Source organism: Lissotriton vulgaris, chromosome 3_1 (genome assembly GCF_964263255.1).
Source record: "Lissotriton vulgaris chromosome 3_1, aLisVul1.2, whole genome shotgun sequence".
Classification (NCBI taxonomy): domain Eukaryota; kingdom Metazoa; phylum Chordata; class Amphibia; order Caudata; family Salamandridae; genus Lissotriton; species Lissotriton vulgaris.
This window is the reverse complement of record NC_141689.1, coordinates 1,156,248,022-1,156,267,665: the sequence shown is the minus strand read 5'-3', so window position 1 is coordinate 1,156,267,665 and position 19,644 is coordinate 1,156,248,022. Positions and strand designations below refer to the sequence as shown.

General features: G+C 45.5%; 1 protein-coding gene across 1 annotated transcript in view; it reads left to right on the top strand.

The window, feature by feature from the left end:
• LOC147727606 (thioredoxin-like) overlaps positions 1 to 18,501 on the top strand; it is a 349,562-nt gene extending 331,061 nt beyond the window's left edge. The window contains exon 6 of the mRNA XM_086963653.1: positions 18,409 to 18,501. Within this exon, the coding sequence (XP_086819779.1) occupies positions 18,409 to 18,471 (63 nt within the window). The 3' untranslated portion in view covers positions 18,472 to 18,501. The remainder of the gene's footprint in view (positions 1 to 18,408) is intronic.
• Positions 18,502 to 19,644: the final 1,143 nt, after the last annotated feature.

Here is a 19,644-nt window from a genome sequence, read left to right as displayed (position 1 = left end):
AGCCTGGCAAAGATCTATCACAGTGAACCATTCGGCTTGGAACGGTATCTGAAACAATATCACTGATGGATTCGGTACCACTGGACAACATGAGACAACTATGTTATTAATCTTTCGAAGATCCTGCACTATCCTAAATTTTCCGTTGGGTTTCTGCAAACCCATGATCGGGGAGTTACACGGACTACCCACGATCTCTTTCAGTATTCCCTGCTTAATCATGGACTCGATCACGGGTTTTATACCTGCAATCGTTTCTGGAGTCAATTTATATTGGGGTGTTCTTGGAAACTCAGCATGTGGTTTCACTATTATTTTCACTGGGTCTACTCCCTTGACTAGTCCAATCTCTTCCCCAGTGAAATCCCACACTTCTGGTGCCACTGTCTCCCTTAGATCCCAGGGGAGCTCATCCACTGTCAAAGTGGGATACAGCTCCACGCATATTCTTGAATTTGCGACTTTGAAGTCAGCGTCATCATCATTGGTTAATACCTCCACTCCCTGCGGGGTGCAATATATGGTGCAATTTAACTTACACAATAGGTCTCTTCCCAGTAAACATACAGGACTAGAATCGCAAACCACAAACTGATGCTCATCGCTGTACTTCCCTATTTTCACCTGTACCGGTTCCGTCAATGAGCTCGTTATTCTCCTGTTTGCGACCCCCACCACTTGAATAGTCTCTCCAGACATAGGCAAGCCTGGAACTGCAGCTGATCTTATCGTGGATCTGGTGGCTCCTGTGTCAACTAAGAATGTCGTGGGGCACCCTGCCACTTCTGCCTCAACATAGGGTCCCCTTTGATCGACATCTAAGGCTGCCCCGAGGGTACAGTCTTCTCTCTCTACTCTCTGTCCGGTTAAGGGATCAACGTAATAGCACTCCTCTCCTCCTACAAAAAGAGGCATCTGTCTATAGGTTTTTCCCGTTGTCCCTATTCTGGGTGGTTGAGGGAACTGAGCTCGCGGAGCTGGGGTCCCCCCTTTGACCATCTTCCCTTGGTACGGCGTTACCCCTTTTCCTGGAGTGCTTTGAATCTCTTCCTCCTCTACCTCTTGTTCTCCAATTTCAATGTTGTAGGGACACTCGCGTTTTCAATGCCCCACCTCGTTACACTGATGGCACCGGGTCGTCTTTTTCAATGCCGCAATGTCCACCCTAGGTCTGAAGGTGGAGTTCTCCTCATTGCCCTTGTTCTGACTATACTGTTTCTTACCCCCAGTCCCTGTCCCCTGCTGCTGTTGCTGTTGTCCACCCTTGCCAGCTGACTGCATCTGCACCACCATCAGTTTATCCTTTAGCTTCTTTGCCTTTGAGTCTATCTCATCACAACAGTACCTAGCATATCTCAGAATTTCATCCAAAGGTTTATTTTGCCAACAAATCAAGTGTTGCTGAATCATTAAACTAATATCCGGTCTCAACCCTAAGACAAACTTAGACACAAACTGCCCTATGTCTTTCGGGTCCATTACATCCAACCCGCTATATTGTTTAAACGCCTTCAGCAATCTCTCATAATATTCATGAACTGTCTCTTTGGGTTCTTGCCTAGTTCGATCTATTTTGACCCAATCTATGTCTTGCATGGGCACCTTGTCTTTCAGCCAAGTTATCACTCTCTCGTATTTTACCATTACTGTCCCGGACGGCCCATTGGTCCGTGCATCTCTCTCTGGCTCTGATGTGGGCCACTCAGCACTAACCTTACATGCTGTCCACAAGTCTCCTGGTACCACTATATCAAACAGTGTATTCAGATCTATCCACAGTACCTTGGAGATTTTCACGAACCTCTCCACCTGTTTATACCACTCGATGGGGTTCTCCCTCAATTTAGGGAAGGAGTTGGTAAAAGCTGCTAAGTCTCCTCTACTCCATGGCACATGCACATAATTCCCGTTTGCAACCTCACGCAAAGGGTATGCTTCTACTCTCTGTAGTCCTCCCTCCGGGGTCATCCCAAGCGTGCTTCTCCTGACGGTCCCTTTCTTGGACCACCTTTCTTCCCATTTATCAATCGCTCTCCATGTCCTTATTCCCGTGATCAGTTCCCTTATGTGTGTTTTTAATCCTATTGTTCTTCGCTCATCTAGGTCCTGATCGGAATAATGGAGCCTATGGTTATCCTGTAATGCTTTGGTCCTTGACAGGTCTACCATATATTTTCCCGCTAGTTCGACTAATTTCTCATGTGCCGCTCTCGCTTTCCGAGTGATGTCCTTTGCCATGAACAGTATCTCATCCTGTTCATACATCTCCATTCTCTCTAGAGGCAAGGTACCATCCACCATGTCATCCAGATCTGATTTTAGGCTGGCGACATCGAGTCTCTTAGCTTTTATCTCGGCTCGCAATATCTCTTTCTTAGGGGGTTCACTGGTCTCTCTACCATCCCAACTCCGAGTCCTACGCTTGGGCTCAGGGGAGTTAAGGAGTGTCCTCCCTTGTTCCCATCTCTCTAGGTCCCATGCTCGGCCATCCTGTCTTGGAAGATGGTGAAACACGGGCCTGTTTCCCCCAATCTCATTCTCTCTGCCTTCTCCTGTTCCCTGATAGGATTCCCTGCTGTTCTCCCTTCTGTCGCTATCTTCCCGTTGCCTAGTGTCACTCAAGATTCGGTAGGTTCCTTCTCGGCTCCCCATCTCCCCAGGACTGCGTTCCTGTCCGTAGTCGCAGGAGTTATGGCGAGGCCTCTCGCAACTCTCGTTCTGCCCACTATTGTCAGACTCATAGTGGGTGCACTTAAAACTGTTCCTGTATTCCTGCGTTCTCCTATCCCCTTCGCTGTGAATTGGGCGAGACACCCCCCCACACTCGGGGCTCCTGTTTTCCAGGTCTAGTCTCCCTCTTCTCCTGGTAGGGCAAGTGTCTCCTCTACTGTCCTGACCCTTCCCGTCCCACTCTGGACTGCTTTCGTCAGCCCCACAGTGAGTCCGGGTCCTGCTATCCTGGCTTTCCCTTCCAGCTTCCGCTGCTATGATGCTCTTGTGAGCCTCCACTGCCTCATCCCATTTCTTCATGTACTCACTTAGCTCCTGGAAGGATTTCCGTCCTGATCCCCTCAGATCCTCCGGCCATCTAGGGCCCCCCGGATCCCCTATTGGATCTACTGCTGTATGAACTGGGGTGCTCCAATCTCTCGGTCTTGTCAGCTGACTTGGGGAATAGATTACATCGTTCCTCCTTGCCATCTCTGCTCTCTCCCTGTCCAGTCGTACCTGTTCCTCCCCCTTTTCTCTCCCTGGGTCGTAGATCGATACTATAGGACCTATGGTAACAGGTACTTGCAGGGCATCTGGCAGTGCGTAGGAGGTGGCACACTCCGTTTCTGGCACCCTTTGTACCACAAACCTTCCGACTACCTTCTGCACCGGACTAGATTGAAGCAATTCTTTGCTTGCAGTGGGATCCCAATCTGTAGTGGGAAGCGGTCCATACTCCCCTTTTCCAGGCCCCCCTTCTTTGCATGCCTCGACATTTCCTGTCTCATTGTTATACGGGGGTGGCCTATCTGTCAATAACCTATTTATCAGGCTATCCTCTGTCTCGCTCTCTTCATCTTCCTCGAATGGGCTCTTGTTTCCTGCCACCTCTAATACTGGGTACAGTTTATTAACTTCAATGTTATGTACTCTCCATCTTTTTGCATCCGCATCCCATTTGGCATCCTGCACTGCTCTTACCGATCGTTTCACCCTTTCTTGTCGTCTATTCAGGTTCCTCTCGTGCGCTGCCCTAATCCATGCATTGAGAGCTTCAAACTGGGTCGGTCTAGGCATAGGTCTCATTGAGGTCATGACTGCTTTTAATGTGTGTAGCACCTCTAATCTGAACGTCCCGTACTTTGGGAACGTTAGTTCCTCATTTCCTTCCGTAATTTTACTCCACTCTGAAATCCACATTATCGTGTGTAGCCCAACATTTGTTGCCATATAATAAGCTGGTGTACCCTCCGGCGGGGCTTCTTCCCCATCATAAGATCTCCGTCTCTCTCTTTTAAATGCCGCTCTTAACCATTTAAAACATTTCATGATTAAACGTACAATTTCCGACCTCGCTATACTGTTTACTTCCTGATGACAATCCACCAATCCTAGCGCGGCTTTGCTAACTGGCCTATCACAGCGCGGTCTTGCTCTGGCCGGCCAATCCCAGCGCGGCACTTTCTGACGTCACTCGCCTCCGCTTCGCAGCAGCACCCCTCCTTTCTCAGCTAGTCTCCCGGTCATGCATGCGTCCCATTCATACACCGAAAAATGACTACTTCCGACCAAGCCGTCACTTCTCTTGACTGTACGTCCACAGTCTATCTGTAATTGTCACCACAACTGACGAAACGTCCTCCGTCTCTCTGATAGGTTGCTTACACACAGTAACTTCCGACCAGCGTCCGTTACTCACGCACTCACACTTACGTTCCCCCTATCACGGTCCTGCGGGCGATCAATGGTACCTCATGACCCCCTTCACACTGGTTGACAATTACTCTGGATGTCCGATACACCCGAACCACTTAAGCTCTCTTTGAACTTAAGATTTTCACCGGTTGCGCGCGCTCACAACCTGCTCCACATTCACTCTACAGGCATTCAACTCCGCCAGACATTACAACATAGATACAACACAAAAACACCGCAATCTAACACGCATGACCCTTTATACTCACTCTCGACCGATACTGCTGCTTTTCTGTCTCACGTCATCTGGACCTTCTTCGGCGGGCGGTTCTTCCGATCATCGATCTCTAGGGGCCTTGGGGTAATCTAACCTGGCCTAGATCACCTTCCTCAAGAAGGCAACCATCCTCTATAGCTACCAACTGCGAGGGCGAGATTGTAGATCTCTATCTTATCACTCTAGATCTAAACCCCGTTCTGGTCAACTGAACCTTTATTGCCTGTCTTTGAGGAAAGAAAGTGCATCCAACACCAGGTTAACTTTGCTAATGATGGACTCAACTCAGAAAAACCACAAACTACTTCTAGCTTTTAAAGATTTATTACAAGGTTAAGGTTAACTGCAAGTACAGGCATCTCAGAATGAGATTCAAAAGATATACAGGCACCACTACATACATGTGCTCTCGAAAGGCCCTTAAGCGAGCAAAGAACACTACGAGTACCAGTTCTAAAATCAAAAGGGCTGCAAGCATAGACACGTATTGTGATCTCTCCGTCATTTACAGCAGGAGTGAAAGGTTCAGGTTAGGCTGTCCCTACCCTGCTCTGGATGGTATCCCTACTTAACAGAATCCCAACCTACCAAAGGTGTCAGCTGTGAATAACTCCCTAAGGAGATCACCCACACTTAGTCTCTTGATGAAAACCTATGATCGCCAGTCATGACCCCTCTCTGCCTACCCATCCGCTCTCTAAAGGGTCCTCAGGCATCTGCTCTAACTCCACCCCGGGGTGCTGACCCTAATACAAAACACAACAACATTTGAGACGCCCCTTGTGAGACGCCCCTTCTGGCTTTTTCCATGATGTTCTTTTGGGCCTCGTGCGTTAGCGTTGACCTTGCTTCTCAGACTCTTCTCCGGCCCGCCGATACCCCCTAAAACATTCCTGAACCCTCCTCCATGTCTGCACCAATCTATGAACAAAACTCTATTCATCCAATTATTAATTGGATCTCCCTCACATTTGCAGACAGACATCCGTAGCTGAATCTTCATTCTCATAGACTTCTAACAGAAGCTTGCAACATTTTCCCCTGACACAGTTCGGCCTGTACCAGTACCTGCAAATCAAAAATCCTTTCATCTTCAGGCCTACAACCCTTTTGCAAGTTAACTAAAATAACATGTTAGCTTCTTTCTCTTAGCATAATAAGAAAACACATCTATGGAATATAAATTCAATGAATAAACAAATCAGTGTAACATTAGTGCAATCCATGTATATGAAAAGCAATCTTCGTTTCTGAACCCTTCTGGCCTAGCCATGAGGCCCATTCTCTTCTATGCCTCACAGCGTGATTTCTTCCATTAGCAGCTACATAACATGGATCCTGATTAATCACGTCTAATAAAGATATACATTTTCACACATTCCTGCATTAGTTCCACTTCTATATGAAATCTCTAAATTAACTACATATTTCAAGGTATATATGAATATATTTTCAGCACTCATAGCATTTCTCTTTATGAATTGTGCATACTACTTGCAATTCGGGTGCACTCATACATTTTGTTCAGTTTGCGCTCTCTCATGTGTGTCTTTCCAAGTCAAATGATATTGCCTTTCAACTTGCTTCTTGATGCACCTCTGAGTATATTGGTCCTCCATTTTACATTTGGAGGAGCTATCGCAGAGAGGTCCTCTGATGAATGCCGGTAACAGGCATTATGTGACAGCAAGCCATTGTTAGTTTTGCCTGTGATCCCTAACCCATTATTACTGTCAAGTTTGAGAAACTATGCTCTGAATTTGCTATTTGGGAATAGGTTTCCATTAACATACTTGGTGGGGGGCATTCCTGTACATCTCTATTTAAGATAAACCCTGTTTTACACATTGTTATGCTTTCTTCTAAATTTCATTGAAGGAGAAACAATCCCCACCCCAACAAACAGCACGCCTCTAACATTTGCTGGTACAGTGTGGTTGCAGATTGTCTACTCAAACAATACTTTCTAAAAATAAATCTTGGGCAATTGGTAAACTCCTTGCCAAAATACCGTCTTATCATTTACATGTTTTACCACTATTGCCTGGCACCTTTTTCTTCAATAGTCACTTGCCCCAATTTCCCACAAAAAATACTTCAAGGACAGTACACTGAGAGACACACAACCACTGCAAGTCCTGAGACCAAGAAACCAATTACACAGGGGAGGCTGATACATTGAGGGGGTCACCCCAACGGTGGAAGCATAGAGGACCTATTCCCTCATTTGCGTTAGGACCCTTGACAATCTTGCTATATACCTGTAAAGGAAGCAGCAAACCAGACCACAGTGTTTGACTTCCAGTGGAAGCTGATCTCATCAGCTTTTGCTGCTTGGATGGTGAGGGAGGAGCCAAAGTCCTCAGCATAACCAAGGGAAGCACCCTATACACTGCCGGCCAAGGTTGAAAACCTTCTCTGAGTCATACTTCCTTTTTGAAAAAAGGTGAGTAAATCTGTTGTCTGCCATTTAAGTCATTTTAGGGGCTTATTTACAAGAGGCCTGTGCTGCTGGAATGTCACTTTTTTTGACGCTCTGGTGGAGTGGGCCTCTCTGTCATATCTGTGAGGCAATGAAAAGCCATCCTGTGTGGGTTTTCATGACTTCATAGATTTGGAAGGCAAAGCGCAAAGTTCTGCGTTATCCTTACTCTGCATCAAGGATTCATTCCATGGGCATTGCAGTGGGCGTTTCAAGCAACACCTGTGGATTTTGACACTGCTCCAGATTTACAGAGTCACGAAAACCTGGGGCAGCGGCAAAATGTTACGCCTCTCCAGCGCAGGCGTAACAAGGAGAAATGTTTTAATTTCTCCTCGTTTTTTCCTCTTTCCATGTGTCTTGCATTCTGAAGCAAACATAGAACGAGAAAAACTCCTCTTAGGATTGTATTTGTGCAGGAAGCTGACCTTTCCTGCACAAAACAATCCTGCCAATAACGCAGACATCCTTGCACCATGGTGCAAGGGTACCTGCTTTGATGCTTGGCACCAAATAGTGCGCCAGTACTGGTTGAAAGGAATACACTGTATCTTGTAAATATGGTGCACTCATGCCCTTTCATTTTGGCATAGGGCAGCACAGCAAAAAGGCTTGTGCCGCTGCCCTACACCAGTTTCTTGTTAACGATGCCCTTAGTGTCTGTCACCTGTTGTACCAGACCACAGTTGTGTGAATATTTTGTCAATTGAATTACCTTACCATCCATAATATCTTGAACATAAAGATTGTTTGAAAAGAACAATAGCCGTACGTAGAACAATGGCTTAAGGTGGTTAAACCACTAACGTGATCAGCTTGTTGTGGATCAATTGTTCCACTTGTATAGATACCACTGGCAAAAAACAGACACATCTTTATCTAATAATGAACATACAGATGAAAAATATAGACATTTACAGTAGTGTAAGGCAGGCTAGACAGTAATCACGTGTTTATTTCTAGTTACATGTGATGACATTTTAACATATTTTTTAAGTCGTGGAGAGAAGAACTTACTCGAAGGTCTGCTGGTAGAGATTTCAGAGTGCAGGGGGGCCTATAAAGTATCTGGAAGTAGCACAGAATGATTCGGTGCGACTAGATTTTGGTTAGAATTTGGTTAGCAGGTCTTTGGTCCTGGGTTGAGGTGCAGAGAGAGAAGATGTTGGAGAGGTAGTGTGGGACAGTACTGGAGGCGTGCATACAACCAGGTTTTTTTTCAGAGAACCATCCAGCTTGCTGACAGTATAATGAGATGGAATTATACCTAAGGAACTATAAGATTCTATCGGTGATGTTTAGGGGCACGTTGGGTGATGTGAATAAATATTGTAGCAGACTCTCCAGATAGGCTATTGCAATTGTCAGGTCTCTGCGAACAAGTGAGTTCATGAGTATTTTAGCTTTATTGAATGAGATGCGTGGAAAGATCACCTCTATGCTCAGTATTTGATAATGTGCTACGGGAGCTGCAGTAGTTAAACGAAATTCAATTTTTCAAAGATGGGCTGAAATGAACCCCAATCTTTCCCTGGTCGAGTAAGACGGATGGGTGCTGATGAGAGGGAAAATACAGGCACTCAGAAGGCTTTAAAATGATGTCCCGTACTGCCTTCCAGTGATCGATGACCATGAAACTGTAATTTGTATGACTAAATGAAGAATGAAAAAGTAGATATTATTCGGGTGTTATCAGCACAGATGGGACCTTTTGAGCAGAGAAAGAATGGTAATATAGAATGATCATGTGTCAAAGGCAGTAGAGGGATTTAAAATGAAGAGGATGGAAGAAATGTGAACAATGTTTGAGTTCCCGTGAATCTTTAATCGAGAACATTTAGTTTTTTCCTTTATTTTCCATTTCAATACAACAATAGGACATCGACAATGTCAAAGACGCCTACTAAGGCAATTAGAATAAAGCAGGAGGGGCGTGGCTTGGCTCCCGATGGTGATGGCGGCGCCCGTGTGAAGCTCCGCTGAAGCTTCGGGAGGCGCTCCGTCTACGGCACGTCTTTTCATGTTGGACGGCTGTTTTCCAGTGGCGGAATACTCCTGGACGCCACCGCAACTCTTCATTCCCTGCTGACATGCCCTGAGGCAGAGAACTTTGTCACGGCCGCCAGCTCCGTTTCAGGCATCGGCGCGGCCGCCATTTTATGACGCCGCGCACTTTGGGCTTTCTGCTGCCGCATGGGGTTTCTTTCGTGACTGTTGCCGCCCACCTCCTGGAACCTCCATATTCTTTCTATTTCTTGGCGGTCTGCAAGCTTACTCCTGCCTCAGTTTTGATATGGGGGGTTTCCACATCCTTGCCTCCCTCAGTCCGCCATTTTGCGAGAGTTCTGGCGTTTTATCTCAATGTTCTGCTGGTGTGGCGTAGGATTGCCTGAGTTGCGCAACGACTGCCTTCTCCTCATAAGCTTCTGCTGAACACTGGCCACACATTATCTGCCAGTTAGGTATTTTTATTCTGTTCCACGGTGCGCAAACACGCTTTTGTCATGCCGCTTCACTTACCTCAGCCTCATTGATTACAATGGCAAGGGGAGCTACCAGGAACTACCATTTGATCCCATTCTGGCTCACCGCGTCAGGTTTACAGCAAATTTCTACCGCCTCATCGCTATATGTACACGCCAATTAATGCTTTCACCAATGTTCTCCTGCTCTACATGATGGTGGCGCACGAATTTATGTGCAAATAAATGCCTCTTCTTGTCTACTTGCTGTTATTCATCGCTGTTTCTAGCGTTGCAGATGTCATGTTAAGTGGCGAATGTGCCTTTCTACATGGTGGTCAGCTTTTACTTGGCGTCTTTATGGATTAAGACCTTGTTGTCCTCAAGAGTGCCTTTCTGGTCTACTTACTTCCTCTCAATTCCACAGTAAACTGCACATATTTTTGCCTTGGACCCGCTTCAACTTTCCTCACGGTGGTTTTCTGTGTTTCACTGTGCACGTTCTGTTCGAATTCACCTCGCTGTGGGGGCAGCACGTGTTGCGGGGGTTGTTCTCGCCTGTTTTTTCATGGGCCGACTTAAATCTATGTCACGTATACCCTCCAACACCACAACAAAGGTGGCCTTTGTGAAAAACTCCAAAGTATTTTCAGCTTTTTCTAAATTGGAGAACTCTTTCACCTCGTCTGGCTCTGATACTGCCATGGGACCTCTTCAGTTAACAATGGGGAAAGCTACCACCAAGAGACTGAAAAAAGATCCTCCTTCGCCTCTCAAGTCGTCTACACCTGTTTCCATGGAACTCTTGCTGGAAGAGATAAGATCTTTTCGTCCTTTCCTGGAGGAAATGGGCACCTTACGCCCCTTCATGGAGGAAACTAATATCAAGTTCCAAGCTCTCAAGGACAATTGATCCCAAATTGAAACAAGGGTTTCCTCGGTCGAACAGTCTGTTGCCTCATTTCAGGAAACCCGCACCACGGTTTCTCATCTAACCTCGCAGGTGGACGCTCTTCAAAAACAAGTGGAGGAATTGGAAAATAGAAATAGGCGGAACAACCTTCGCATTTACGGCTTGGTGGAAGGTCTTGAGGGTTCTGACTCAATCACTTTCTTTAAGTCCTTCCTCCCTAAACTACTCCATCTGCCAGAGGGTACGACTCTTAACATACAGCGTGCTCACCAATTGGGTCGCCTACCTACATCTGCTTCCATGTCCCAACGACCAAGAGGGGTCATTCTTTATTTTTGGAATACACTGACCTTTTGAAGGTTCTCGCGGCTGCCAAAGCTTCACCGAAACTATCATGGTCTGGTTCCCCTCTGTTCTTCGCTCAGGACTACGCTAAGGCGACTGCCAATCGTCGGAAGGCTTTCCTAGGCATGAGAGATGTCCTTCGCTCCATGGGTGCTAGATATGGCTTGTACCATCCCTGCCTGTTTAAAGTTACCTACAACAACAAGACGACTACCTATGAAGATCCAGTAGGCCTGCAAAGCTTCATTAATGCACACAAGACTACCGCAATGGACTCTTCTGGGCCTTCCTCGTCTCATCCTGGCTGAGTTGTTGTCCTGTTCGTTCTTGCCCTTGCGATGTCCACGTTTGGTCATGTTTTGCCTTTCTATTTGGTTTATGTTCTCTTGACTGTTACTTCCCTTCAGCTGCCTTATTGTTGGTTGTTCCCTGTTCTCGTTTGACTTATTTTATGTAATTTGTCCTCTTATTCCCCTCTTTGTTTCCACAGGAATTCTTTCCCGTTTGATGATGTCTCCCTAGCTTCCTGCCCAGCTAAACACGGATGTCTCACCTTGCCTATGTGGCTCCTTCCCCCCCCCCCCGACTCCTTCTCGTCTTCTTCTTTGTAGGTATGTTTTTCCCTTGTCTGTTTCTCCTATTCTGTTTCCTTTATTTTCTGCTCGTCCTCTCATGTCTTAACTTCCTTGTTTGTGCAGAAGTCATAACCTCTTTTTTTTCAGGATGTGGATCTCTTTGTTTTCTCTCACCTTTCCTCTAATCTACCTGAACTTCTCTCTCGTCTTTACTTTGCTCTCTCTTGTTGCACATTCTTTTGATCTCACCAATTTTCTCTCTCTCTTACCTTTCTTCATCTCTATTTCCTTTTTACTCTTCCTTCTTCATGGGTTTTTCTCTTACTTTTTTATACGTTGTACTTTATAGCTTATTTTTTATAACATATCTTTGCATTTGTTACGAACTCATTACATTAATGTACATCTTATGTCCTTGAATATAACTTCCTGGAATGTCAAGGGTATCAATTCCCCAATTAAGCGTCAACTCATTTTATCTCACCTAGCCAAATTGAATGTTGATATTGTGTTTCTTCAGGAAACTCACCTTTCTGACATAGAATCTGCTACGCTTAAAAGAGGTTGGGTGGGTGAAGTTTTTTATTTGCAAGGTGATGGTAAACGCAATGGTGTTGCAATTCTCTGTCGCAGGTCTCTTCCTTTCACAGTCATTTCCCAAGAATCTAATACTAATGGCAGATGGACACATGTGAGACTATCGCTTAGAGGTGTTCCAATCTCTCTCCTTAATGTTTATGGCCCCACCAATGGTGAACCCCTTTTTTAGGCTGAGTTTTCTCTGCGTATCACCCAATTCATGGATGACAATTTCATCCTTGCGGGGGATTGTAATCAATCTCTTGATCTGTTTATAGATAGGAAATCTGATGCCACCTATGTCCCTACTAAATCGCACAAACTTTTTACCCAAGCTATATCCCAAAATAAGCTTGTTGACTCTTGGCGACTCTGCAACCCGACTGTGCAGGAGTATACCTTTTACTCACCGTATCATCGTTCACAATCACGGATTGACTACATTTTTGTTTCCCATGATCTTGCTCAAACGCCTAATACAGCGGAAATTGGTCCGATTTTGCTCTCGGATCATGCCCCTGTTGTAGTCAGCCTTGATGTGCTCCCTAAAGTTGACGGGCCCAGGAGATGGCGTTTTAACAATACCCTTCTTTTGGATCCCAAATTTTCCGCTTCCTTCACTGCCTTTTTTGATGATTTTTTTCTGTTTAACGATGTTCCGCCCATTTCAAAACACACTGTTTAGGACGCTTTCAAGGCAGCTGCGCGCGACTTCATTTTTAATTACGTCGCAAAGAAACGCAGTACTGCTCGCCAATTCACTAAAACCCTCCTTCTTGACATTAAGCGATTGGAACACGCCTATTTCACCTCACATTCCAAAGATAGTCTGACAGCTCTGGTCACTGCTAAGCTTAAATTTAATGAAAATTCTACTGAAGATGACTCCTTATATTTACTTAAGTCAAGTGCTAAGTTCTATGGTGGTAGGAACAAAGCTGGGAAAATCCTTGCCAATTCCTTGAAGGTCAAGCACAACAAGATGACTATTGAATATGTTTATGACACCAATGCACACTTACAACACAAAGATGCCGACATTCTTGCTACATTCTCCCGCTTCTACGAGACCTTATACACCTCTGACACCCAACCCTCTCCTCATTCTCCTACACATTTCTTCTCAACTATTCAAACATCTGCACATTTCCCTCTTGATCTTTCCTCTTTGGAGACTGACATCTCACAGAAAGAGCTGCTCACTGCACTCCAGCGTCTTAAACTTAACAAAGCTCCTGGTCCAGACGGTTTTACCGTTGAATTTTACCTTCATTTCTCCAAATTATTGATTCCGAAGCTGCATTCCCTTCTCCATTCCTTTGCTGAAGTGGGTGCTTCCTCAGGGTCCTTTTCAGATGCACACATTTGTTTAATACCCAAACCCGGAAAAGATGTGCAATATTGCAAGAACTACAGACCCATCTCCCTTGTTAATATTGATTATAAAATCTTTGCCAAGTCATTGGCGATACGGTTGGATCATTTGCTTCCTGACCTCTTAGGAGAAAAACAATCCGGCTTTGTTAAAGGTCGTAGCATTACTGATAACACCAGGCTTTTATTTAACATATTGTCAAATCAGTCTGACCCTGTGCCTCATGGGAACAGTCCAGCCCGAATTGCCAAACCATGTCTTCCCTGGACCGGAAACAAGCATCCTGGGACCGGTTTCGGGTTCATAACCCTCATCAGCCAGGCTATCTTGAATCCAGTGGCAAAGTGAGCAAGGGACTCACGTCCGAGCATACCCTGCCACATTTAGGGCGAACAAAGCGATACAAAAGGGGATGATGGACGGAGCGTTTGAGCAAATCAAACACTCACCCCCAGTCAACTGATCTGGGTTTAATCCATCACCATTCTTTAGCTCACTCCGCCACCCCAGTTCAGACATGGCCATATGCAAATCAGTCTGACCCTGTGTCTCATGGGAACAGTCCAGCCCGAACTGCCAAGCCATGTCTTCCCTGGACCGGAAAAAAGCATCCTGGGACCGGTTTCGGGTTCATAACCCTCATCAGCCAGGCTGTCTTGAATCCAGTGGCAAAGTGAGCAAGGGACTCACGTCTGAGCATACCCTGCCACACTTAGGGCGAACAAAGCGATACAAAAGGGGATGATGGACGGAGCGTTTGAGCAAATCAAACACTCACCCCCAGTCAACTGATCTGGGTTTAATCCATCACCATTCTTTATCTCACTCCGCCACCCCAGTTCAGACATGGCCATATGCAAATCAGACTGACCCTGTGCCTCATGGGAACAGTCCAGCCCAAACTGCCAAGCCATGTGTTTGATTATCCAGAAACAAGCATCCTGGGACCGGTTTCGGGTACCGCTTTTGGCCGCCATAAGTGTGGCAGGGTATGCTCAGACGTGAGTCCCTTGCTCACTTTGCCACTAGATTCAAGCAACCTGGCCTGAAGACGGCTGGAATGCCAGAAACCGGTCCTCGGAAGCTTGTTTCCGGTCCAGGGAAGACATTGCTTGGCAGTTCGGGCTGGACTGTTCCCATGAGGCACAGGGTCAAACTGATTTGCATATAGCCATGTCTGAATTGGGGTGGCAGAGTGGGCTAAAGAACGGTGATGGATTAAACCCAGATCTTTTGACTGGGTGTGAGTGTTTGATTGATTCAGATGCTCCGTCCATCACCACCCTCTTTTGTACCGCTTTTGGCCGCCATAAGTGTGGCAGGGTATGCTCAGACGTGAGTCCCTTGCTCACTTTGCCACTGGATTCAAGCAAACCGGGCTGAAGACTGCTGGAATGCCAGAATCTGGTCCTCGGAAGCTTGTTTCCGGTCCAGGGAAAACATGGCTTGGCAGTTCGGGCTAGACTGTTCCCATGAGGCACAGGGTCAGATTGATTTGCATATAGCCATGTCTGAACTGGCGTGGCAGAGTGTGCTAAAGAACGGTGATGGATTAAACCCAGATCTTTTGACTGGGTGTGAGTGTTTGATTGATTCAGATGCTCCGTCCACCACCCTCTTTTGTACCGCTTTTGGCCTCCATAAGTGTGGCAGGGTATGCTCAGACGTGAGTCCCTTGCTCACTTTGCCACTGGATTCAAGCAAGCCGGGCTGAAGACGGCTGAAATGCCAGAAACCGGTCCTCGGAAGCATGTTTCCGGTCCAGGAGATACATGGCTTGGCAGTTCGGGCTGGACTGTTCCCATGAGGCACAGGGTCAGACTGATTTGCATATAGCCATGTCTGAACTGGGGTGGCAGAGTGGGCTAAAGAACGGTGATGGATTAAACCCAGATCTTTTGACTGGGTGTGAGTGTTTGATTGATTCAGATGCTCCGTCCATCACCAACCTCTTTTGTACCGAAAATCATCACATCTCCAGCATTCCCTCGCGGCGCTTGCCCTAGATGCTGAGAAGGCGTTCGACAGGGTTGAATAGCCCTACCTCTTCCATACTCTCGGATTGTTCGGGTTTGGCCCTAAATTTATTTCCCTAGTCTCATTGTTGTATTCTCACCCATGGGCTGCAGTTTATGCTAATGGTCAAATCTCCCCCTACTTTGACCTTGGCAGAGGAGTTCGCCAAGGGTGCCCCCACTCACCTTTTCTTTTCAATCTTGCTTTAGAACCTTTCTTGTCCAGACTGCGCCAGAACCCCGACATTCATGGCTTTCAGACCACGAAATCCTCCATTAAACTTGCTGCCTACGCAGATGATATTTTACTCTTCATCTCGAATCTCCACGGTCTCCATTCCTGCTTTCTTGGAGGAAGTACGGAATTATTCCTCAATCTCTGGTTATAGGCTCAATAATGATAAGTGTGAGATCCTTCCCCTGACAAAATTCACCTTTAAACCTGACTTTAGCGCCTCCAATTTTACCTGGAGCCCTTCCCACAGTAAGTATTTGGGATTGCACATCACCCCTTCCATCCCTGACACTGTTTCCCTCTGCCTTACTAAGTGCACTCAGAAAATATCCGACCTCACAGCCAGGTGGCATCCTCTTTACCTGTCTTGGTGGGGTCATTTGGGCACCATTAAGATGATGTTATCCCCCATTGTTCTGTACACACTCTCCAATATCCCCATCTCTATCCCAGCCACATTTTTAAAGAAAACGTATTCAGTCTTGTCCTCCTTTTTATGGCATAACAAAAAACCCAGAATGTTCCTTGCTAGGCTCATTTGCCCCGCTTCTGAAGGAGGAGTTAATTTTCCGGACTTCCCGGCTTACCATAAGGCTTTTATGTTGCGTCAAGCTTCCTTTTGGTTACAGAACCCTGATTCCCCCTGCCCACTGTGGACCAAGGTTGAACGCCTCTTCCTCTCCCCTTTCTCCTTTGCTGAATATATCTCTTTTTCACGCAACCCCTCCTCGATTCCTACTCTCATTCATAAATTCACTGTCAAACTCCTCTTATCCTCTTAACCCCCCCCCCCGCCCCCCCTACGAATATTGCCGATTTCCTCTCATCTACTATTTGGCATAATAAATACCTTTTAATCCGAGGTAAACCCTTTTACTGGAAATCTTGGAGATCCAAGGGATTACTCTGGATATCACAGCTCTTCTCGCAATCAACCTTTACGCCTTTCCATACCCTATGTTCCACCTTTGATTTGCCCTCCTCCTTTGCTCCCAAATATCTTCTCCTCAAAGCAGCAGTTATGGAGGTTTATGCGAGACTCTTGCAGGCGACCCCTTCTCCTGTTTCACCTGACCTTACTCTCCAACTTCATTCTACCCTACAAGCTCTTCCTAAACCTTCTGTTATTTACAAACATCTTCATGCACATACACTCCCCGGACCCAAGCCCAAGGTGGAGGAGCATTGGGAAAATGATCTTTCTACATCATGGCCAGTATCTCTGTGGGATAAGATTTGGACAAAAGTTCGTAAAACCTCTAGGGTGGCGTCCTTGACGCAATCTATATTTTTCATATAAAACCGATTGCTTCAGACTCCTTCTACCCTCCACAAGCGATTCCCTGTCACCCCAGATGTATGTTGGTCTTGCTCCTTACCCAACGCCACTCTGTTTTATATGTTGTTCCTTTGCAAGAATGTACATACCTTTTGGTTACAGTTCTGGGCACAAATTAATGTTATCTTTCACACTTGTATTCCCTTCTCTCCCACCCATATCTTTTTGGTAAGTCTTTCTCCTTGTTGGGACTAGACTGATCTCTATGTTCGTATTGTTGATTTACTACTGGCTGTTGCGTTTCAACAAATTACTATTAATTGGAAGTCTTCCTCCACCATTACTTTCAAAGCATGGTGGTATAATGTTTTTCACAATCATAGGCTTGATACTGCTTTTGTTTTTCCTGCCCAGATGGCAGCTAAACGTGCAGATTTATGGCTTCCTGTTACAATGTATTTGGATAATTGTACAACTCGTTCCTTCTGCCCGCGACCTGCTCAGCAGGAGGTTTCCAAACCCCCTTGATGCCCTTTTTCATTCCCCTTTCTTTGTTAACATAATTACCTGCATAACCTCATTTGCATTTACTTTTATTGTATAATTACTGTACCCCTTCTTTTTATTTTTTAATGCCCATGATAAGTTTATTGTCGTTCCTTCAACTCTATAATGTATACTGATTTTTCTCCTTATGCTTTCCCTTCCCTCCCTCCCCCCTCCCGTTTTTCCCCCATAATTCTTTTACTGTATTATATATTTATAGCTTATATTATGATTAATAAACTTTTATTGAACTTAAAAAAAAAGAATAAAGCAGGAATGTTAAACACAGACACTTTAAAATAATTTGTACAAAGAAGATAGGAACAAAGAAAAGAGGCAACTCATTTTCTATATGAAGGCAAAAACAACTGAAATAAGGACCAACTAGATTGTAGTGTTCCACTCTCTGCCATCCACCCCCAGATATTGGCATCAAAGGATCTCAGATACACGTGCATTTCATAATTGATATTTCCATCACCACACCTTCTTTCTCAACATAAAGGCAGTCAAATCAAGTGGCATGCGGCTACGAGAAGGTGTGTCGTACTTCACTGCCTAGAGATACAGTCACTCATGGACAGAGAGATGAAGAGAAAAACATTAAGAGATATATCCTGTGGAATAAAACAAGAACATTTCTAACAAACTATGTACCATAATTGATGCGTGATGCCCCCCTGTCTAATGACATGGTCTCGTCTCCACAAGGCCATCTGTAACCTATACACAGAATACATAGTTACATTAATCCAAATTATGAAACAAAAGCAGCATGCAAATTTCCCGCGAGTACCATGCCATTGGGCGTTATAATGTAGTAATATTTTGCATGCTGCTGCTATCTCTTAATGTTGTAACATCAATAGGCCTTTTCTGACATGTTAATTGCTCTCTTTTTCCTTTTTGTCCTTGCAGCTTGATGAATTCAGTGGATCAAAACCAGAGCCTCTGGAGAACAGAATCCGGGAGCTGATGTAACACCGACCGAACTTCTCGAAATACCAGAGGATAGTGAGGAAGCTCCTTGGATCCTACCATTAGGCAGCAGTGTAATGTCTGGCACCCCCCTCCCCCCAGTGTGAAGTAAAGCAAGTGACTCAATGACTATTTCTTGTCCTCCTTTACACAATCATTGTACACAAAAGAAGCGCGATGTTCTGGCAAGCAGAGGAAATGACGCACAATCACGTGGTTATGGCACTTCCTTGTGGATGTTTACTTCTGTTTTAAGATCTACTTCCTGTAAAGAATACTCTGATACAGTGAAATAGTTCCAGGTAAGGAAGCCTAAACTCAGGCACCTGGTCTTTCCATGGCTCTCTCCATTAATGTGCTTGAGACACCCCCCCCCCCCTGTTTCTAGGCAAGATAGTATTTAGGTCAGAGTCCCAGCTCAATGTGGTTAGTAGCTGGAATACCACAGAACTAAGTATTAAAAGAGAGGATGAGAGGTGGCTTAACACCTTACAAGAGCAGCATATATTGGACCTACAAGAAACCTGGGACACGGATGGTACATTTGTTGTGGATAGGTATACCTCTTATTTTGAACCCGCCCTCCCATCACAGTCGGTCGGGCAGGGCCAAGTGTGGTTTACTCACCTTAATCTCCCTTAAAATCCAGTGCACACCAGAAGAGCTCGACACAGGCTCCAGTAACATCCTGGTGGCCCAGCTAGTTTCTAAGAATTCGCCAAATGTACTTATTGTGAACTTTCATGTTTCCTTTGTCAGGGTTAATCCCTTGGATTCATTTCTATGTTCAAAATCCTTTTTAGGGTTGTTTGTTAAAAACAGAAAGCTCCTTATTCTGTGACTATTTTATGTGATTTTTTTAACTTGCATTTATGTCGAAGGGGGTGTCATGTTTCTGATGATCCTGGGTTAGGGAACCATTCAAGTGCCCACTTTGAGCACAGGCACCAAGGGAGGCCGCTCGAGAAAATGATTGCTGATGTTAATTGACATGGGGAGGGGGTGGAGGTTGAAGGTATTCTATCATTCACTTTGAGAGGCTCTAGCTCTACCACTGATTGCATTTTTATGTTCACCTTTCTGGCCCTGTATATCCTATGCTTTGTGGTCAAGTTGGACCAGTTTGGTGACCATTACCCTCTATTTTTGGCCCAGGAATGGGGTTGGTGTAATGTA